The sequence below is a fragment of the Protopterus annectens genome, chromosome 13.part0 (assembly GCF_019279795.1).
Source record: "Protopterus annectens isolate FY-2018-M chromosome 13.part0, PAN1.0, whole genome shotgun sequence".
NCBI classification, from domain to species: Eukaryota; Metazoa; Chordata; order Ceratodontiformes; family Protopteridae; genus Protopterus; species Protopterus annectens.
In genome coordinates this window covers 343,628,633-343,652,157 of record NC_056747.1, presented here as the reverse complement: position 1 = coordinate 343,652,157, position 23,525 = coordinate 343,628,633, and the positions used below count along the sequence as shown (strand labels likewise).

Genomic DNA, 23,525 nt, shown 5'->3' with positions numbered 1-23,525 from the left:
ATAGATAATTGAGAGGAGATCTTACCAAACCACATTGGGCATTTAGAGAGTACCCAGTGTTTCCCCAGAGGTAGTTATCTCAGAATGAGTAAGTAGAAGGAAAGTACTGGACATCCTGCATAGGAGATTGCATAGGAATGAGAGCTGTATTAATTGGCTTTCTGAGAGACTAGCTGATCCCTGGAAGAGGCTACCAGCTTATATTAAAGCAAGCACTAATATAGATACTTTTAAGAACAACTTGGACCCTTATTTTATGGGCGTAACTGTTTATTCCTCTCTTTGCAGTTGACCATCAGCTGCCACCAGCTCCTGTCCTCATTCACTGCACCTACAAAACCTGCCTTTGCTTTCCCTGGGCTTGACCTAACTGGCATGTGGGGCATGTAAGGAAATCTGAGGTACTATTGCACCATCATAGTGCTGCTGGGACATTTGCTGTAACTTCTGACCTCTAATGGCAGCCTTGCCAATTTCACAGTTGCTGCAGTCGTGAGGTGCATTAACCCTGGGCTGTCCTCCACCAAGTATGGGTGACCTGACAGCTGCTCACTCCTCTTTTCCCTTGTGGCACCAGCAACACCTGTGTTGCTAATCAAATGCAGGTCATCTGGGGTGCAGTAAGGGTTTTATCCCACTGCACTGTGAAGTTATTTGGAAATACCTGTTATATTGGCAGGCTCAAAGGGCATTATCGTTTGTGCCTGAAATATTTGTGTGTATTTTGCTTAAGTATGATGAATCATTGTTCATATGATTTTGGAAAAAGGTAAAACACCAAGCAAAGTTGAACTTTGTAGCCACACAAACTGGTACTGCAGTCATAAATTAATAAATTAATACTATATTTCTGTCAGTATATCTGTCCTTGTATGTATCTGCCTGTCTTTGTTAACTGTGATAGTCCAGCTGGGTCATGCAAGATCCCTTTTTAGTAGAGCCCTGTGGAGGAACACTCCAGAATTTAAAAAGAAAAATAAAACTGTCTATTATATGAAAATATTAGAAGTAGAAATAGCATCATATTTACATGCAAAAAATGTAATTTAACAAAGTAAACCACTTTAGAAGTAAAGCTACAGTATAATGCCAGATGTAAAATATTAATGGGAATAATGGAATGGATGATAATTGGGAAATGAGTGGGAAAGAGATGAAAAGAGGTGAGAATGTATGGTGAAGTGAAGTGGGAAAGTGGAGAGGAAGGAGACTGCTTGAAGGAAGAGACAAGTGCAAAATGAAAGGTGTAGGGTGAGAAATGGGAAAAAAATGATGTTATGAATTGTAGAGGAGAATAGGACTGATGTGCTATCTAAAAGAAGTCCTGAGGTGTAGTAAAGTAATTGATAGAAAAAGCAAAAGCTGTAGAGAAACGAGACTTAGCTAGGTGAGCAGATGCAAAAAAAGATATTAGAGGTTAAGTAGGCTATGTTTTGCATTGCTTTTGATATTTGTCTTACTGTTGAAGGTATTTCTGCATCATGGGTATGGATGTGGAGTATAGCTAGTTGCCATGTGTATTAGATTTTTTGACTTAAAGTAAGTTTGTATCAAAGTGAAGAAGTCTCTAGGGAATGTAATAGTGTAGTAAGTCACTGAGGGATGGGCATTTGTCAGGAGAGTTTTAATTGAGAGATGAAGGATGCTAGGGAGTTCAAGCCAATTTAATTTTATCAGTGTTAAGCAACGTCAAGCAGGTGGAATTGAGCATCATTGTAGAAAATTTTGCAATGTTTTTGTAGCACTGTTTTATCTTTTTGGTAAATATGGTATAAGGATTTGTAAAAATTAGGGGAAGCATTGAGCAGAATTGATGGTGGTTAAGAAGAAAGTGTTATGTGAGAGTCTGCAGAGAGAGAAAGTTAGAGGCTCTTAGTAGAAGGCCCAGTTGTTGATGTTGTTTTGAATATGCATGTAAAATTTGAGTTTATCTGTTGTAATTCCTGGAAGTTTAGTTTGGGAGTCTAGTTCAAGTTGATTTTGATGGGTGGTGAGGACAGTGAAATTGAAGTTGAGACTAGAATAAGACTTTGGAGTGAGGAGTGTAACCTTTTTTTGTTTGCATTTAATAGCAGATAAGTATGACACCCGGCTCTCAATGGAGGAGAAGGACTCCTGAGTAATCGCTTGCAGTTCGGTTGGAAAGTAGGCTGAGCAGATTTAAGTGGCATTGTTAGTATATTGAATAAGAGTATCATGAGATGAGGCATTGGCACGATTATTTATTTATAAATATGTTAAATAGAAGGGTTTCAAGACTGGAATATTGTAGGACTCCAGCAGATACCAGTAAGTGGGTGGAATAGAAAGAATACCATTTGGCTGCATGAGTGTGGTTAGAGCAGTAACTGCAAAATCGGTTTTAAGCTGAACGTCAGAAACCTAGAAATGAAAGGGTTAGTCATCGTTTTGTATGAGAGGCTGTTATCTAATGCCTTTCAGAGATTTAGAAGAATGAGAGAGATATGGTTATAATTTCTTTCCTAATAAATAGTGTTAAGGAAGGGTAATATGACTTTAATTGTATAGTGATGGGATGAAAGCCATACCGAGTGGAAAAGAAAGGAGAAATTTAAGAACATGGATGTGTATGCACTTTTCTTATATTTTTCGAGAGGGAAGGTAGGATGGTTATAGGCCAGAAGTTAGACATATCAGTAGAATGCTTGCCTTTGTAAAGTGGAAGAATAAAGGATTGTTTCCATAGTGTGGGAACTGTGCATTCAGCTGTAGAACACTTAATGATTATTGATATAGGACAGGAGAGTCGGTTTACTGCAAGCTTTTAGGTATTGAGCATGAAGGCTGTCTTCTGCTAGAATGGAGGGCTTAAAGTTTGTCAAGGATACTTTTCCTTGGGTTGCTGGGTGAAAGATTGAGGATTTATTGGGTTAGATGGAAAGGTGGATGAGGTAAATGGTTCTGTGTAAGCACAGTGGCAAGAGTTTATAAAGTGGGAGTTGAGTTTGCAGGTTCTGCCCGTGTTTGACAGGTAGGGGAAGAACTGGTTTTGGATGTTTTGCATGGTTTAAGAAGGTTATTAATGGAAGTTTGGCAGGATTTAGGATTAGAACATCGTTAGTCTTTAAAGCAGATATAATCATTTCTTTTGTCAGCTATTGTGTTTTTTTTCCTCAGTTTTTGAAGTGGCCTGTAAGATTTGTAAGAGGAGCGTTTTTTCTTTGTGTGCCATATTTTCCAGACTTCACCTCTTTTTCTTATCCTGTGTTTAGTTTCATATTTTAGCCAAGGAACTGTTAGACTTTTTTCTTTTTTTCCTAATTGGAGCAAGGCTATTAAGGGTGTTAAGATGATGTTGAATGTGTGTTGACTGCTCAGTCTATAAATGGATATTTGAGAATGGTCCAATTGATTTATGAGAGTGAAGAGATCAAATTGAGTCAGAATTCTTTAGATTTCTGTTGTAGGAGTATTGTGAGGATTTAACTGCTGTGGTTGGTTGTTGCAAGGCAAAGACAGAATGATGATCACTTATGATATCAGGGAGGGTACCTGTTTGTATTATGCTTTGTGGTGAATTGGTTATGGATCCTATCTGCAGTAGTAAAAGTATTGGTTAATTTGATATATGTATAGTTGGAGAGTTAACTAACTGTGTGTGAAATAGAATATGTTAATTGCAACTGGAGAGGAATTTTGAATGATTATATTCTAGTCATTGTTAAAATTGCCAAGGGTAAGGGCTTCTTGGTTGATATTGAAAGCTCTCCAGGAGAAGTGGTCCTCAGTTTGAGAGAGACTTATTTTAGGGGGAATATATAAGACAATAAGACAGATTTATTTTGGTCAAGCTTTAGTTGTGTGATAGTATTTGTGCATTAGAGAAAGTGAGAATTGTATGTTATTGGATTGTGAGGGTAAGGTAAGATATGTAGATGAAAGATTCACCTCCCTCCATTTTTTTGGTTGTATAATCAGATGCAATGATATTGTAACCTGGAGAGAGAGAGAACAGTGTTATCTTTAATACGTGTTTGAGCCAGGTTTCAAGTGACAGCTGTGATATCTGTTTTTTTGGGTAGTAACCACGACCTGAAATTCACATACCTTATTGGTGCTACTGTGAATATTATGGTTAAAGAATTTGAGTATGAAATTAGTGGAATGAGAAATGGGACATTTGGGTTCCTGGGATGGAAGGGAGCAGAAGAGTCCTTTCTTCTGTACCTTAAATAGGGAAATGCAGTCAAGGAAGAGTAAAAATATGAGTCTGGAAATGGGAAGTAACCAAATTGTTAGCCTAGTACTGACCTATGAACCTATGAACCTATGAACCTATGAACACTAATCCCTCATAATAAAGCAGTTGTGATTTTTTACAGCAGAATTTGCTGTATTGATTTTAAAAGTTTGTAAGAGATCGGGGATGAGAGTCAGGATCTTGTTTGAATGATGAGTTAGGATGCTATTGATTCACAATGTTTATTTTAATAAGGGTTTTGATAATATGTCTTGAATTAAACATAATCTATTGATAAGCCTATGTTTTTTTGGGGGAAGAAGTGAAATAGTAATGAAATAGAGTTTCTTCAGATAAATGTATTTAGTAACAATCCTTGTTTACAATTTCACAGATCTCAGTTGCTTACTTAAAAGCAATCGTATTAAATTATGAAATAAATTAAGATTAGGAAATGCTGCTGAACCTCTTCCATAACTGATCTGCTTAGGGTGTTGGGGATATGGGAGTGGCATGAAAATAAACATTGGTAGAAAGCAATTGTTGAAGATAGGGTATAACCATTGAAGTAAATTCTGGAGAATGCATGCAAAATGTGTGTATTTTTTTTTTTTATGGTTGCGCAGGTAGATTGGCCAAAAAGGGACACTTTTCATCCACAAACCATAAACAGTGCAATCCACCAGTAGCATAAATGGTTAGAACTGCCTGAAGGGGTTGTCCTTTAGGCAGCTGTGAGAGTTTGCTGCCTGTGCTCTTGCTAGTATTCTAGCTAGGAAGGTGTGTTACTGTATATCTATTTCCTCCTCCGTGAGGGGAATGTGTGACCTGCATCATCATGGGGGGGGGGGCACTACACCTTCCCCCTTCCAGATATCCATTACTGAGTATTTGCACAATGAAGACTACTGTCTTATGACTGCTTGGTACATCACTTGCCTACCCCTGTTCCTCAAAAGAACTTTTACTGAATGTGGTTAGTGTTGTTTCCACTGCCCTTCAGTAGCTGCAGGCACATTCTCCCTACCAGCTCTAAGTACTTGAGCTGCTACTCAAACCCAGATCACCTAGGCCATAGTCGGGGCTTTAACCTGCTATGATACCGGATCTGGGTTTTGGGTTGGATAATTAATATAAGAATTTGTGCAGATGGCAGTCCTTTCACTTGAACAGAGCAAGCTTGAAAGCAGTCAACTGAAGGAGTATAAAATGGTGGCAGTAGTCTTAAATCCGCCAACTAATGTACTTGGTAAAGGCTTTGTTTAAAGTACAGCATTACTGAACTTAAAACCACATGCATTGATTTCAGGCTTATTTTATGCCCTATGTTTCTGATATCTTTATTGCTTATCTCATCAGTTGACACTACAGATATGGTTTCTGAAAGATTAAAATGTTTTTTAGTTAAAAATTTTAGTGTAAGCCTTGACTTTCATACTTTACATTAAAGTAGTTGTAATTAGATAAAATCAAATATTTTCCTTCTGTTGATCAAAATAAATGATAAGGAATAGTTTCTGTTATTTTAGGATCCTTGGATATGATTGAATAGGAATATTTCTACAGATTGCTTAAGGGATCATAACAAAACGGCCAAGCTGTTCACTAGCAAGAGGATAGCAAGCTGTTTTACTACCATGAACTCTGCACCATAACTGATGAGGACAGTAACAGAACTGGAGCAGACATAGGTATGTGTGCATTGGTACTTTGAAACTTTTCTTTTCTTGTGGTATCTTTTTTGAGCTTTTGTAGAATCAAAGTCATAAATTTTCAGCATTTGCCACCATCAAAGGGAAGATAAATTTTTACAATTTATTTCTTTGCTACAGACATTTGAGTCATAGTTGTCAATCGTTCTTGATTTTGCAGAATGTGCCTGATTTTACCTCCTATTTTTGCCCTGTCCTTTCTAAAATATTTGATCTTCTGGTAAATCACAAAGGATTTCAGTCAGTAATGCCAGTACCCCATTTTGGCCCTTTCTCTTCTGTTACTTTTTTAGACTTTGTCCCCGATTCTTAAGCAAAGAAGTTGAGAGCTGTGGTTCAGGGCATCCATACTGCAATCCTAATTTGTTTTTTGTTTGCTTTCTTCGTATTCTCATGTTATCTCTTTGCAGTTTGTTTGTTTGAAAATTTGCCAGCTTGAAAGCTGCAAAATGTGAAATGTGATGTCATTAATTAGTGCGTGATTAGTACTGCTGTAGGAACCTATAGGACAGTGTGCCCTTTGATTTTGTATTACAAATTAAGTTTATTGGCTGCTGTAGTTATGTTAAAACACTGCCCGTACAGTCAGTGGTACCATTCTGCTGCATGCTAGCTTTGCAGGTAATGTGTGTGTGTGTGTGTGTGTGTGTGTGTGTGTGTGTGTGTGTGTGTGTGTGTGTGTGTGTGTGTGTGTCTTTCTGCTTTTCCCGGTTAGGGGTCGCCACAGCGGAACTCCGGTCCGCTAATAATTGGTAGTTGATTTTTACGTGCCGAGTTACCAGCCCTGACGCACAACCTTCAACGAAGGTAGCTTTGCAGGTAATAAAAGTTTGAAATATTTTTTCAGAAAACATCTAGATTTGGAGTACACCCTCCACCCACATTTGTCATCCAGCTGTGTTTTGTGCAGTTTGTGTTTTCTAAACACTGGTTCCAGTTGCTGCTCATGTTGGCAAGTGATTAAGCAGATGAAATATTCATGTAAAGCAACCTTTTTAGAAAAACAAGCTGGTGTGAGGAGGCCCATCCACATCAACCATTCAGACTGAAACCACAGGCTGTTCATCATATAGTGTTCTCTGTTACATTCTTCACTCTCGGAATATCTTTTCATGCAGGTGGCCCATTGGCAGCCAGTCTTCCAAAGCTCTGCCTCCCACAGGGCTCCTTCTAGTGTCCCCTTCCCGGACAGGAATATGGGTAGTATGAAAGGTATGTTGGCCAGCACCATCTTTAGATCTTTATTTGCAGTTTGCCAGTCTGTAAAAAAAAGTTTTCCAGGGAGATGCATAACTCAGTAGGGGGTTTCTTTCCTTATTTGATTTAGCCTGTCAATTTTAGTACCTAGCAACAGTAGGAGAAAAATCCCTCCATTTATAATAATGAAATGTCACAACTGTCAATGAAAGGAAACAACCCATTCAGTGCTTTGCGTAAAAGGAAAAACCTACAGTTAGATTGTGCCAGGATATATACCAGTGACCCGTCTTCCTTCACTAGAGCTAAATGGAACAAGTTCATGCAGTTCTTCAGAAAATGCAGATCTACAGGTCTAAAATATAAGCTGTTTTACCCTGCAAGTTTAAAATGTTCTTTCTTATGGGGGTGAAGATGTACTTTAACAAGGAACAGGCATTGACAGATTTGGACAACTTCATTCAAGAGAGAGGAAGAAGTAACTAGATCTTTTTAAGTCTGATCTGCAACATTTGATAGGATAACATCTAGACAGGTAACAGTTAATAGAGGAAAATGTGTAATGTTAAGTTGCTTTACAGATGACAGGGTACCAGAACATGCTAAGGTCTTGATGCATCTGATTTTGTTAGTTGCCAAGAAAGTAATCAGTAGGGGGTGGAAAAGTGAGAAGATACCATATTTAAGAGAAATGTAGGATATACTGAATGTGATCTTGAACTGAACAAGGGGAAAGATAAGTGAAAAACCTAGTAAATAAATGGGTAACTGTGGAATCTGTTGATTCAAGTGTATTCAAATGACTGATTAATGTAGATAAATGGGCAATAGAGATAATATATGGATTTTTGGTGAAAATATGCAACTATATTTAAAAACTATAGAAACATGATGTAAACTAGTTGTAATACAAGGAAAAGCCATCTATTAAGATATGTTAAAAACTTTAAAAATGAGTAGCACTGTATTTAATAGTCTTTATTGGAACTTGTAAACCTTTGTATGGATTTTATTGATGTGCACCGTGCATATGGTCTGGACTGTATGTTGCTTATTGATGTTGTACTGAATAAAGCTATTTGTTGAATAAAAAAAAAACAATAACAGAGGTCAGCCCTGGCTAGACCTTTCCAGCCCCCTTACTTTCTTCTCCAGCTTTCCCCAGAATTGCGGGTAAACTTTCTCTTTCTTGTGCATTGTGGTAAACAATCACATCAGATTCTTGGGTGTTATACATCATAAGACAAAATTACAAACTTCAGTGGGATTCCAGACCAGCCCTGTCAAACGTTCCACAGTTTCCCAAAGATCAGGATCATCTGTTTTTTTCTTTCTTCAGTTAGAAGAAATAGAAGAAACACCTTTCCTCCTATGGGGAAACGTATTTTATTCAGGATCATTTGTTGTCCACAGAAAGAGGTGGACTGGAGGCAGAGTCTAGATTTATCCAGACTCCCCAACTTTCTGAGGGTCCCTCAGCTTGGCTTCCCTCCACACTGTTTTGCCTCTTCTGCACCCAGTTCTTTAATGGTCAGTCTAGGTTTTAAAAATGCTTACATACATATGTCTAGCCACAAGATCTGCAGAAATACTTGAAGTTCTGTGCCTTGGCCTTGCAGTATCTGTTTACTTTGCCCTTTGGGCTTTCAACAACACCAAGGGTATTCACAAAGTGCCTGGTTTCAGTTATAGCCTTTTTCAGACTCCAAGGAATTCACGTCTAGCCTTACTTGGAAAATTACTTAATTCACATAATTTTCATTTCAGAGATACTAAAAGCCTTTGGATTCTCCATGAACCTTCTTCAGACTTGGGTTTTACTCTGTCTAAAAAAAGTATTCTCTAATTTTTTTTTTACGGAATTTTCTTCCTAGGCTGCCTAGCACATATCACATTACATGCTACCTTTCTTCCATCAGACAAAACAGTAGCATAAAAAAGCCACTTTTTAAGTCTAGCAAAACATAAGTCTGTCTCAGTCTGTGAATTTTTGAAAGCTCTGGAGATAGTGGCTTCACTTGTTCTTATGGCTCTTCACAAGAGGCTTCATATGTGAAAATTTAGTAGTATTTCCAAAATGTGTGGATCCAGCACCAGAGCCTTGTTTAGTATAAGACTTGGTCTGTTTGACCCACCTGACTGTTATCTGGGAGTTCCCTTTGTACAACCTCTGCATGTACAGAGCATTATGACAGTTGCTCTAGACTTTGCATGAGGAATTTACTGCCAAGAAACCAACATTTAGGATGTATGGAACTCCTTGCACTAGAAAAGTCACAGATGATGGCCCTGATCAGTGTTCTCAAAACTCTTCAGCTGTGGACTCCAGATACTCTAAAAGGAGTGATGGACAGTACCACACGTGTGGTGTATAAACAAATAAGGGACAAAATCTTGTCTCCTTTGCATAAAAGGCATGGTAGCATGGGGGAGTGGCCGTTCATTGCAGTGTCTTTGTATAAGTGGTCTCCTTTCTTTCACATCTGAACAGATTAGCCAATTCTTTAAGCAGATGCAGGACAGATCCTCATGAATTAATATTGAAAAAAGGGTCCGGAGTCGTCTTTCATCTCAAACATCAGTTTTGAAGTTCTTCAGTTTGCTTTGTGTTGATGTAAACAATTCTGACAGCTGAGTCGATTTTACTGCAGAACTCCTTGCAGTCAAACATAGGCTCCAGAAACCTTCTCAGTAAAGTGGACGGGGACATTTATGTATGCCTTTCCACCTTTTCATCTGAGTCCCAAAGTTCTACAATGATTAAGAATGGACAGGACAGTCTGAGGATGCTGCTGCTGACCCTTGTTTTGGTCAAGATGACAGTGGTTTTCTGATCTTAAGGAATTGGACAGGGATGTTGGAAGACTCTTCCTGTCTCAGCACATTTACTTACTTAGAATAAGGGGGCACACATACTGCCAAATTTACAAACCCTGAAACTCACAACATGGATGGTAGGATTTTAATTCATTTCAGGCACCAGTTCTTTCAGGGCACATTGCACATTTTAAAGAAGCTATAAAAGCTCACAACAAAACATTTTGTATATCAAAATGGAAAAACTTTCATTCCAGGTGTCAAAATAGAGGACAGGACCCCAGTACAGTAGGAGCATCCTTGGGCCTTCAGTTTCTCTGAGTTGTTTAGGTTGGGTTTATCCTGCACTTTTGTTAAGGTGCATCTTTCATGTATTTCTGCATATTTTGCCACTGGATCCTCCTTTATCCAACTCTAATAAGGTCAAATTGTTCCTCAAGGGAGATTTCCACATTAAACCTCCAAGAAAAGGAATGGCCTGCCCTTGGACTTGAACTGTGTATTAGAAAAAACAGTGTTCTTCCCTTTGAGCCAGCTACTAATTCTTTGAAATTTTTGACTTGCAGGCTCTTGTGCATTTCTTTTTTTTTTTCTTCTTCTTCCTCATAAGACTAAGAACAAGCTTTTGAACCATTTCTTCGTTTATGCCTAAATTGTTTTCTGATTTCACTGTTAATCAAAGTGTGTAGCTGCATACTTTCTTTCTAAATCCTCAAAGCAAGGGAGAAAGTGCTTTATTCATTAGTTGTTTGTAGACGTTTAAAGTTTTACTTTGAAAATACAAAAGACCTGAGAAAATTTGACTGATTGTTTTGTGACTTTTCTGTAAAGAAAATAGACTTACTATAGTCTAAATGACTTAGTTCAAAATGGATCTGCCATACATTTCTTGTCTGTTACACAAATCATGGCAGGTAATTACCAGGAATACAGTAGAGAGTCAGTTATCCGAATGTCGATTATCTGTACACAGCCTTCCAAAATTTTTGAAAAACCATAAAGTCTGATATGTAAACATTATATGTATTCGATTGTACCTGTTTTTTTAGCTTGTAACCCACTCGTGTGAAAACTATTCTTTATTGTCCACCAGAATCACTGACTGATTGGAAAGTGTATTCCCTGCGTACAGAAAAAAAACAAGATTTTAGACATTTTTTATCCGGTTCAACTATGTTTGATTATCCAAACAGTTTAATTATCTGAACTACCCTAGGTCCCAGTTAGTTTGGATAATTGACTCTCTACTGTAGTCAAAGCTCATTCTAGAACAGTAGCTGTTTCAGAGGCTTTCATGCAAGGGGTAGGCTCTAAAACCATCCTTGAAGCGGCTGCTTTGTCCTCTCCACATATTCACAAAACATTACAAACTGGGTGCTCAGTCTAGAGCAAGAACTGATTTGTTAAGACTGTTTGTCATAGTATCCTAAATTTGGAGGGCATACCCCCTTTCCTCTACCCAAGCTGATCAAGTTGTAGGAGGTATCTCAGATGTTGAGAATATTGCAGCAGTGTAATATCTAACCCCCACAACCTAAATCTCTGACTTTTATACACTAATCGTTCTTACTGTTTGCATTTGTCTTAGTTGTGGCTTTCAGTTATATTTTATATGACCTCTTTGTATGTCTGTAAACCATGAATCATATGTTTAACTTTCAGTTACACTTTTGCCATAAGAATGTCCTATCATGGTATATGTTCTACTCATGAAATAACTCTTGGCAGGCTAACCCATTTTGTGCTACCACTCTTACCTATCGTATGCAACCACTTTCTATTATGTGTGCATAATTATTGTTTGCCTTATATGTGTCAATTTCCATCCTCACCTTGTTTCTTTGTACATATAATTTAATGTTTACTTTTACTTCATACATTGTGGTAAGCCACTTTGAGTAGTTATTTGCACATTTGTGTAATGTTTGCATGGTTTGTGAATATTTTTTGTGCCACCATGCCTGGGTCATGGCTGAAAAGGGCCTGTACTAGTCCATCCACCCAGTTATCAAATAGTTAAGAAGCGAGTTACCTAGCAAACCACAATGGTAGATGTTTGAATAGATCATTGCTGTAGTACCTGTTTCCTCCCTGCACTAGGGGTATACATTACAAGTTTTATTTTTTGGCCGAGGTGGGTTATTACCTAACACTTTTATTTCTCCCACCATAAAATTTCTTATGTTCCTAAAATTCACCCTGCCTTCAGTATTTTTTTCTCAGGGTTCTTTACTTGAAGTTATTAGTGTTTTGCTTACCCTTTATAAAGGCGGAAAAGTTCTGAAAAATGCATAGAGGTACTTGTCTGTTATACCAGCACTCTGGAGCATGCAGATGTACATCTCGTAGGGGAAGGATTCTGAACTTTGGAAGGCTGGATGGATGGATGGTATCTTTGCAGGAGGAAAATCTTGGATGTTAAGAATACTGCAAGGGTGATCTACTGAATATCTCCCTAAGTTACTTCCACAGTTGTACTTTTGCACTTTTTTAGTGTTATACAAAAGTGTGGTCTGCCAGACGGTTTTTAAAGGTTTACAGGCAAAAACATGCATTTGCGATGCCAATTGATTTTGTTAACAGTAACTGAACACTTTCACATTTTGTTGCAATACTTATTTCCTAATAAAGAATATTTACTGCAAGATGGAGGAGTGGGCGTAAAAGCTTAAATGATCTGTGACTTCTTACTAGAGAATGGCCTTTTTAATGTGTTCTCTTTTTCATTTATGCATGTTGAATGTGTTTTCTAATTTCAGTAAAATGATTTTTCATTGCAAAATTTGTAAACTTATCAACTTAGAAAAAGTCTTGATTAACATATATGAGAATAATTTATGAAACGTGTAAAGTATTTTTTATATTTGACCAGGTCAGGGACAACCCAGGAGTCCTGTTCTGCACTGTATTTATAAGGAGCCACAAGAAGCTGATATGAGGAACGCTGAAGATTCAGGAGCTGGTAATGTTCTGCATCGACTTCTGCAGGAGCACCTACGATATGGAAATCCCAGTGAAAATCGCAACCTTCTTGCTTTGCACCAGCAAGCTTCTGGAAATCCTGTACAGTTTAACAGCACTAGTGGGACTGGGCCTCAGAATGAGGGGCTGACTCCACAAGACCACCAGCTAGTTCCTCATGCTGCCCGCCAAGAACCACAGGGCCAAGAGCTTCAGGTGGACAATAATGCCATGGAAAAGCAGCTGTCACCAAGGGCGGGCCAGACACAAAACAGTGACGAGCTTCCATCCTATGAAGAGGCAAAGGTTCAGTCTCAGTATTTCAGAGGTCAGCAGCATGCAAGTGTAGGGGCTGCCTTCTATGTGACTGGTGTATCAAATCAGAAGATGAGGACTGAGGGAAGGCCTACAGTTCAGCGAGTTAGCACTGGAAAAGTTCATCAGGATGATGGACTGAAGGACTTGAAGCAAGGGCATGTACGCTCTCTTAGTGAGAGACTGATGCAGCTTTCACTTGCTACTAGTGGTGTAAAAGCTCACTCACCTGTCACTAGTGCACCTCTTTCTCCTCAGCATCCTAGTGATCTTTATAAAAACACAGGATCAAAAGATTTCTATAAAAGTTCTGGACCGGCATCTACACAAGCAACTATGAAAGGGATGGATCACAGGGGGCCTCCACCAGATTACCCTTTTAAAAACATGCCATCTCAGCCTATGGCTTGTAAACCTCAAGATCATGGACTTTTCTTTAATGATCATCGCATGAGTCCACAAGTCAGAACTGATGTTCCACATGTTCGGTATCAGCCTCCTCCAGATTATGGTGCAGCCAGGTAAGTGACTACAGTGAACATATTTTTAACGTTGTGTGAATGTGTTACATTGTGTGATGTATCAGTGCTTACAAAAGCGTCTCTTGAAGGCAACATTTTAGAATTTGTATACATATTTTCAGTAGACTTGCTGACAGCATTTCTGCATGTGGAGGTTGTATTGCAGTGATTCTAATTAAGCAGAAAACATATTACTGTCCGTCCTTTCGTCTTTGTGTTTGATAGCATTATTTCTTCATTTTTCATATTAGAGATTGCTCTAATATTTTCAGTGTATACACAAGAAGTACCTTATTTACATTTACTGAGTTTACATTCATCAGCTCATTAAGTTGTTGAGTGAAGGTTACATTTATATAACTGCTTGAGATGTTTATTACTTATTGCCTATTTTAATTGATAATGTGCATTTATTAACCCTGTTGATGGGACACACCAGCACTTCATCTGTATTTACTAGTGGTCCATTTCTTCTTCTGGCAAGGTCGTCATTTGCTGCATGAGACATATACATCTCTGTCAGAAGGGGAGTGAATGTCATCCAAGGTGTGGCTAGAGATTCTGATGTAGTACTTCATGCCATGGTAAAGGACTGACATGTTGCTGCATGTTTTGTACTTTTTCTTTTTTTCTCTTTTGTTTTTGTTGTATATTGATGAAACTTGCAGCTCATAAGTAAAAAGTTTATTGCACATAATTGTTGGGGGCTTGTCCAGTTTGTTAGAAGGTCTGGGGTTGCTAAAGTCTGAAAAAAATGTCAGGGGTATTCAATATAATTAACCTGCTTAGTGTCCCAAGTAGAGTATTTTTTAGTGTTGGCATTATGCCTTTGGTTGTCTTCTTAGCATCTTTTGTATTAACTGTGAAGATAGTTTCCTTTATTTGCAATGATTTCATGTGTTTTGGTAATTTATTACAGTTTTCTGCATTTAAGTTAAAATTCTTGCCAGAGGTGGAACAAGATTTTGTTTTCTACATGCTTTTGTCTTTAAATGTTATTCAGTTGTTTAAGTGTCTAAAGCTTTTACAGCAACCTCCATTAAATTAGTTCAGCTTTCATGACGGAGAAGATTCTTAGTTAATACACATTTGAGAAATCACTGGTGGTGCTGTAGCTAATTCATTGTTAGCAGAAATATCTTTTCTTTAAACATACTTGAACAGAAAATTTAGAAATACTGATTAAAAATTAATTTTTAAGTTGGAAACGTGCTTATTTGTTTAGGTGACACAGATGTTTATGGAACTTAATGTGGCTGTTTTCTTTTTTAAACAAGCAGGCAAACTGACAGATATTTATTTAGAAAGAATTGAAATGAAGTGTGGTGGATAATCTGAGGAGCAGAATGAGGAGGAAAATAATCATCCATATCCTGGAGGCGTTAGCTTTGGTGTGGTAGTGCAGCAGTGGCTGAATGTTTTGAATGGGCTGGGCAGATGTAGAACTCTTTAGGAAACAATGTTTTATGAGTTAGCAGAGTCTTTACCTTTTGTTTCTTGTTGTGACCCTTTCCACTCTGCATTGTATAAAAAGGGTGAGACTTTACAAAAGCAGTTTTAAGAGTGTGATGTTAATTCAGAATATTTCCTTCCTATAGATGCATATAAATTGTAAGACTTCAAAAATTCATTCAGGCCACATATTCTTTACTTTTGTGTTCTTATAATACCCATATTTAATCATATCCATGTTTATTTTATCCATTTCTGTTATTATATATGAAAAAATCTTCTTTACATAGTTTCCCCCATAATTTTTTACTCTTTTTACATTTCAAAAGCACATGTTCAGTAGATGTTCTTCACGTTTCACTGTTGCAGTCATCACTTGTGGGTTATCCCTGCTTGGGTAGCCCTTGGCCAGCCCGAATACCAGAGTAAAGGATTTCCCTCCTGCGTCGGCTGCACGTTGCCTGAGACTGACTTCAGATCATCAGTGCTATAAAGGGAGGCAGCTGACGCCATTACATCAGTCTTTCTTGCCATGGAGCCTGAAGCAGAAGCAGTTTGAAAGTGCGTCGGTTGCCTGATGCCAGAGTGAGGAAGAATACTACTAAAGCTAAGTGCCCCATTGGGGATCCTTTTTTCTTGCACCTATCTGATGTCCAAAAAAGTAAATAACTGTCTCTCTTGTGGAAAACATGTACCACACCAAGACTTTCAGAATCTGTGTGTAACTTGTCCAGGCCCATACCACGACGTCCCCGGTTGTTGGTTCTGTGCCTTATTTAATGTTAGGACCATCCATAGGAGAGCTGATTTTGTAGGTAGGCATTTCAGGGTGGTTAGTTACTCACACAAAATGGCGTCCGTCAGTCAATCAACTGCCAAAATTCCCAAAAAGAGAAAAGATAAGGAGAGAGGCAGACCTCAGATTAGGCCCACAGACAACACAAATCATACGTCAGCCAGCCTACCTTCCACTAGTTCAGCAGAACTCAGTGAAGTGCATTCACAGCCCCTGATGTAGTGCCAAAGCAGGCCTCTACCGAGACCCTTCTGGAGTCTGGTACGCCACAGGATCAGGCTCCTTCAACCATTTTGACAGTCGCCAGCACCTCGTTTGGGTCTGGAGGCGCTTTGCAGGCACTGGCTTTCATGGAGGCTTTTCGGATGACTGATGCCAGGCCTAGACCGGCCACACCACCAGCAAACTCCACTAGACCCATTGAATCTCTGAGGCCTAAGAGCAAGGCCACTCCTAGACGAGCCCCTTCCTCTGTGCTCAGCCACCAGTTCCTCCCACCCAGCCTACCCAATCTCAACAATTACTTAGAATGGCTGAAAATTTAATTACCCTCATCCGGGGTAACCAGCCTACTCCAGCTACCCCAGGCAAAAGAAAAGGGGATTATTTGCCTGAAGTGCTTTCAGAGTCAGTCTGAGGACTCTGAATTTCTAGACTCAGACACTGACCAACAGCCCCTGGCAACCCTTGAGGATTCAGATGCTGAGGAATCCATTAATTCAGCTTCCCCACCTGCGGACCCCTCTTTCGGGAAAACCTTAAATTCACTTAGGGAGCATTTCCATTGGGAGGCCCAGTACTACCGCCAATCAAAGAAGAGGCTCAGGGAGTTCCTGGACTTACCTCAACATAAGCCCTTAGCCATTTCACCCATCCTGGATGTGGTGGAAGACGTCTTCCTGGAGTCTGGCATCAATCCTGATGCCCTACCTCCTGCACCCAGAAAACCCTGACAGATACTACAGGGTACCAGACTCCCACAGGTATCTGTTTAAGAACCCTGCAGCTGACCCAGAAGTCATTACCCAGGGACCCAAAGGGGCTAGGACCAGCTCCTCCAAAAACTCAATATCCTCTGACAAGGAGATCAGAGCTTTGGACACATGGTGGAATTAATAAAGCAAAACATTTCCTCCTCAGCCTAACCAAGGAATTACCCATCAGCCTTCCTCGCACAGAAAAGTTGCTAACCCAAGAAAAAGGGTCAGTACTGCACCCAAATCTTCACACACTCAGCCTATCCGCATGGCTTTTACCCCAGAGGCAGATAACAGGCCATTACTGAGCAAACAGGTCATGGATATTATTAGAGGCGAGAAGGCCCAGTACCAGAAAATCTTATTCTGCAAAATGGAAAAGATTCACTGCATGGTGCCAAAATAAGTGTGAAACCAGCGCCCATGCCTCTCTCACCTTGGTTCTGGACTACCTAGTGGAGCTCATGCAAAAGAGATTGTATTACTCCTTTATCAAAATCCATGCCTCCACTATCTCTGCTCATTTTCCAACACGGTAACCTCTATTCTCCCATCCCCTGTTAAAACAATTCCTTAGAGGGGTATCACACATTAGACCTCCTAGGAGACCACCCACCCCAGCATGGGATTTGAACTTAGTCCTTGAAAAATTGACCTTACCCCCTTTTGAACTAGCTGCCTCAGCAGAAGTAAAACACCTCTCTTGGAAGACTGCCTTCCTGCTGGCCATAACCTCAGCCAGAAGATTTTCCAAACTACAGGCTGTCATGACCATTGAACCTTTCATTATTTTCCATCCAGACAGGGTATCCCTTAGGACAAAACCCCTCCTTTATGCCTAAGATGATATCTGATGTGGCACTTAATCAGACCATCCATCTCCCTACCTTCTTTCCAAACCCACAAAATAGGGAGGAAGAATTATCCATACTTTAGATGTGCACAGGCAGCTTAGATACTACCTAGACGGAACAAAATCTGTCAGAAAGACTGACCAACTGGGGCAGAGGGGAAACCTATATCCAAACAGACCATTTTCAAATGGATATCACACTCCATCCAGTTCTGCTACTCTTTTCATGGAAAGGTACCTCCCAATCAGTCAGAACCCATTTTGCCAGGGCAGCATCAACTTCCACTGCCTTCCTCAGAGGTGTCTCTACCAGGGACATTTTAGAAGCTGCCAGCTGGACATCTGTCCACACCTTCACAAAACACTACCAGCTGGCTACTTTCTCCAAATCCAGTGCAGGCTTTGCTTCAGCAATCCTGCAGGACATTGTAGCTTCCAATTAAAACAATACAAGCCTATTCTCCAGCACCTTCACTGCATTCCTACCACCCTACCTTTCAGCTTTGGGAATCTTCCCACAAGTGATGACTGCAGTAGTGAAACATGAAGAACATAGTACAGTTGTGTACACTTGCCATAAATGTAGATGTTCGAGTGTATTCAAAGTTGCAGTCCTGTTTCCCTCCCACCTTTCTCTTCTCCATCTTCCTTATGACGTTATCCAGGTTGGCCTTCTTCAGGTCTACGTGGAAGTGGTTGGGGGCAAGAAAAACTGATGTAATGGCGTTGGCTTCCTCTCTTTTATAGCACTGACGACCTGACATCAGTTTCAGGTGACCTGCAGGCGACGTAGGAGGGAAATCCTTTACTCTGGTGTTTGGGCCAGCCAAAGGCTACCCAGCAGGGATAAAACTCCAAGTGATGACTGCAATAGTGAATACACTCTAACATCTACATTTATGGTAAGTGTACACAACTGTACTTTCTTCTTGACAATGTAAGCATGTTCTATCCCTTTTCTTACTATATGACATATTTCCTTTTATTGGTAATTTATCGGTTACCAATCTCCATAAAACATCATAACATTCTGCTTTGATTACACCATTTGCTTCTTATGTTTATAGCTTTCATTTTTTCGTCTGTTATATTTTATATATTTTCTACATTTTATTCAGTTTTATACATTTAGACAATATTAATGTGTATTAATGTTTTATGGACAACACTTGTACTTACGTCAGTGAAGTTATTTAATTAATTAATTAATTTCATTTACACTCATTTTATCATATTTCATCTGTTAGTGGCAACTGATTTATTAGATGTATTATGTCATTGGTGGGTTGATCATGATTTTGGGATTTAAGAAGTGTGGTTTGGACCATTGTCTAGACAGAGGGACCGAGCTAGGAAAGATGTGTAGCAGGTAAAAGTGATAAAGGATAATGGGGGAAACATACTCTCAAGCAAGGGGAGTGTGTTGAGGAGATGGAAAGAGTACTTTGAGGGGTTGATGAATGAAGAGAATGAGAGGGAGAGAAGTTTGGATGATGTAGGGATAGTGAATCACGAAGTACAATGGATTAGCAGGGAGGAAGTAAGGATAGCTATGAAGAGAATGAAGAATGGAAAGGCTGTTGGCTCAGATGACATACCTGTGGAAGCATGGAGGTGTTTAGGTGAAATGGCAGTGGGGTTTTTTATCAGATTGTTTAAGGAAATCTTGGAAAGTGAGAGGATGCCTGAGGAATGGAGAAAAAGTGTTTTGGTACCGATTTTTAAGAATAAGGGTAATGTGCAGAGCTGTAGTAACTACAGAGGGATTAAATTGATCAGTCACAGCATGAAGTTGTGGGAAAGAGTACTGGAAGCAAAGTTAAGAAGGGACGTGATGATTAGTGATCAGCAGTATGGTTTCATGCCAGGAAAGAGCACTGCAGATGCGATCTTTGCTCTGAGAGTGTTGATGGAGAAGTAAAGAGAAGGTCAGAAGGAGTTGCATTGTGTTTTTGTAGACTTAGAGAAAGCATATGACAGGGTGCCTAGGGAGGAGTTGTGGTATTGTATGAGGAAGTCAGGAGTGTCAGGAAAGTATGTAAGAGTGGTACAGGATGTGTACGAGGGTAGTGCGACAGCGGTGAAGTCTGCGGTGGGAGTGACGGATGCTTTTAAGGTGGAGGTGGGGTTACATCAAGGATCAGCTCTGAGCCCTTTCTTATTTGCAGTGGTGATGGACAGGTTGACAGACTAGATCAGACAGGAGTCCCCGTGGACTATGATGTTTGCAGATGACATTGTGATCTGTAGTGAGAGTAGGGAACAGGTAGAGGAGACCCTGGAGAGATGGAGATATGCTCTAGAGACAAGAGGAATGAAGGTCAGCAGGACTAAGACAGAATATATGTGTGTGTGAATGAGAGTGAGGATAGAGGAATGGTGAGGATGCAAGGAGTAAAGGTGGCGAAGGTGGATGAGTTTAAATACTTGGGGTCAATAGTTCAGAGTAACGGTGAGTGTGGTAGAGAGGTGAAGAAGAGAGTACAGGCAGGATGGAGTGGGTGGAGAAGAGTGTCAGGAGTGATTAGTGACAGACGAGTACCTGTAAGAGTGAAAGGGAAGGTCTACAAGAGAGTAGTGAGACCAGCTATGTTATATGGGTTGGAGACAGTGGCATTGACAAAAAGGCAGGAGTTTGAGCTGGATGTGGCAGAATTAAAGATGTTAAGATTTGCACTGGGTGTGACGAGGGTGGACAGGATTAGGAATAAGTATATTAGAGGGTCAACCCAGGTTGGAAGGTTTGGAGACAAAGCCAGAGAGGCACAATTACGTTGGTTTGGACATGTGCTGAGGAGGGATGCTGAGTATATTGGGAAAAATATGCTAAGGATGAAGCTACCAGGTAACAGGAAAAGAGGAAGGCCTAAGATAAGGTTTATGGATATGGTGAGAGAGGACATGCAGGTGGTTGGTGTGGCAGAGCAAGATGCAGAGGACAGGAAGAAATGGAAACAGGTGATCTGCTGTGGCGACCCCTAATGGGAACAGCCGAAAGAAGATGATGGTTTGGACCATTGTCTGCATCTGATGACGTCTCTAAATGTGTAGACAAAAATGCAGTGATTCTATTAAGTATTAATGTGTGTCTGTATTTAATAAAGAACGGTGCGATTCATATCATCGGCTGGTCCTTTCCTGCGTGAGTGCCTAGTGACTTTTATTGTTCGACTTTTGTTACACCATTTGCTTCTTATGTTTATAGCTTTCATTTTTCTTCTATTTTTTCCCATGGTTTTCCATAGTAATATGTTATCATTACATTCTTACACCACACTTTTTCTCTTTTTCTATATCATTATTTTTTGTTTTCCACAAAAATATTTTTTCTTGGTAACATTTTATTTTTTTATGAATACACTTTCTCTTTTTTACTTTTTTTTTTACCAAACCCCTGAATTTATCATATTTATATTTATGCAGTTTTACTACTAATCTCTTTTTCATTTATCAGGTTTAACACTTTGTACAAATATAATAAAGTAGCATAATACCACTGAGTTAAATAACCCTAAACCTCCTTGTTTATATACCAAACTCCTCTTTTCACTGGGTTTAATCTATAACCCCATATAAATGGAAAAAAGAGCTACAGTAATGCCTTTTCAAATACTGTTGTTAACATAATAGTCTTGCTAAGTATGCTATATTTTGCGTCAGTATTGCATTTATCAAATAAGTCTTTTTTCTGAATGATAGTTTATATGTTCTCCAGAAAAGACTGGTTTGTTTTGTTTCTTCTATTGTTTTTTTCCATTGATTTCTACTTGCATCTGTATTCCCAAATTTTATATGTAACACAGAAATGTCATTCATTGTAAAATATATACCTCTTTTCTTTACTACATTATCAAAACCTTTATTTTTCTCTTTATTTAAAGCCATTTCTATCACCTCTATAGACTCATTTGTGCAAATTATTACTTTTTATCCAGATTTTTTTTGAAATTATTATAATGCCATCTGCATGTGTTGAGTACATGAATTCTTAACACTTCAAGTGTTATATACCCAACCTCCTTAATTTTTCATTTATTTTGCACACTGTCACATTCATAAGTAATAAAAAGTAGTATACAGCTCATTGGGTATCCCTGTCTTGCACCACTCTTCATGTGTTCCTCTTGGCTTAACCAGCCATTTACAAGTATTTTTACTTTATTATTACTATATGCTGACGTACATAATTTCCTAACTTTTTCTCACTTATGGGTTGATAATGAAGTAATATAAGATTTCATGTCCAATTGTATCAGATATCTATTAAGTTCTTATATCACGATTTTTGCTTCTGATTTTCTGTAAATAATATCCACAGTTTTTATCATTAATAAAAATTAAAAAAAAAAAAAAAAGTAAAAATTGATGATTAGATTTTTATCATTAATAACCATCTGTGGTGGTACAGTGGTAGCGTTGTTACCTCGCGGCAAAAGGTTCTCCCGTTCGATTCTCTGCTCGGCTTGGGAGTGCCTTCTGTGTGGAGTCTGCATGTTCTCCCCGCGGTTGGGTAGCATTCGAAAGACATGCGTGCGTAAATGGGTGTGCCTTTGTTGAAGGTTGGGTGACGAGCTGGCACCTCGGCGTTTCGTAAAAATCTACTGCCAGTCATTAGCAGACCAGAGTTCCGCTGTGGCAACTCCTTACCGGGAAAAAGCCGAAAGACAAACAATTTTTATCATTAATAATTCTTGACAAGCCTTCCCCTTTATACTATAATATACTATCTTCCATAATATTTTCCATTTTAGTTTCAAATAGCTTTTGTATTATTTTCTTAAAGATCTTATCATTGCTATTCAATATTATTGCTCTCCATTTTTGTAATTGTCTTGTAGCTTCCTTCTTCCATATGAATTTAAGTATTCCACTGTGTAATTCTTTATACATAAAACTCATATTTAACCATTCATTTAAAATCTTTAAAAAAACATTTTTTGCCAATCCCTTAAATGTTTATACAGTACATATCCTATTCCATCTGGTCCTGTGTTTGAATCTGTTTACTTGTTCTAATACTTTACCTAGCTCATTTAAAGAAATCTATTTTCCATCTCTTTTATTCTCTTTTTCTTTTAACTTTTTCTTAAATGTCCATGTTTTTTTCACTACCTTCTTTTTTCTGTAAACATTTAGTACACATATTGTACTACATTATTCATAACCATCTCCTGAGATCTTTTTATTTCTCCATTTACATTTTTTTCTCTCATTGTACTATTTTTCTTTGCTAATCTGCTCAAGTAACTTGATACTTCTGTGTTTTCTTAGTAAAACTATATTTTTGTATATAATTGTATTTTTTCTTGATTTCTTTCATATACTTCTTTTTTCTTTGTCACGGTGCTATCATTATGTTTTAAATCTTCCACTACATTGTTATATGATCGTTTATATTTTTCTTTCTCTACTTTTCTCACATTATATTGCCACTGTAAAAAAAAAAAAAAACATTTTCCTTAAATGTTATCCACCATTTAGACAAATGTTTTTATAAAATATTCTCATATTAGTAGGATCTTTCCATAACTGTAATACCAGTCTGTTTCCTCCTTCATTCCATACATTCTCATTTATCCTTTTTATTCCTTTGCCTTTTGTTTTATATATATATATATATATGGATCTACCTCATAACACCGACAAGCGAAAACACCGACAAGAAGATCACTGACACCACAACACCGACAGTTGAAAAACACGAAAGTTCACATGCCCGACAA

At 38.7% G+C, this 23,525-nt stretch overlaps 1 protein-coding gene across 2 annotated transcripts in view; it reads left to right on the top strand.

Annotated features, from left to right (window-relative positions):
- The window catches only part of AMOT (angiomotin), a 1,515,905-nt gene that overhangs the window by 351,698 nt on the left and 1,140,682 nt on the right, over positions 1–23,525 (top strand). For both annotated transcript variants that reach the window (XM_044053958.1, XM_044053957.1), the window contains 2 exons: positions 5,731–5,892; positions 12,800–13,724. In XM_044053958.1, the coding sequence (XP_043909893.1) occupies positions 12,862–13,724 (863 nt within the window). In that variant the 5' untranslated portion in view covers positions 5,731–5,892; positions 12,800–12,861. The remainder of the gene's footprint in view (positions 1–5,730; positions 5,893–12,799; positions 13,725–23,525) is intronic.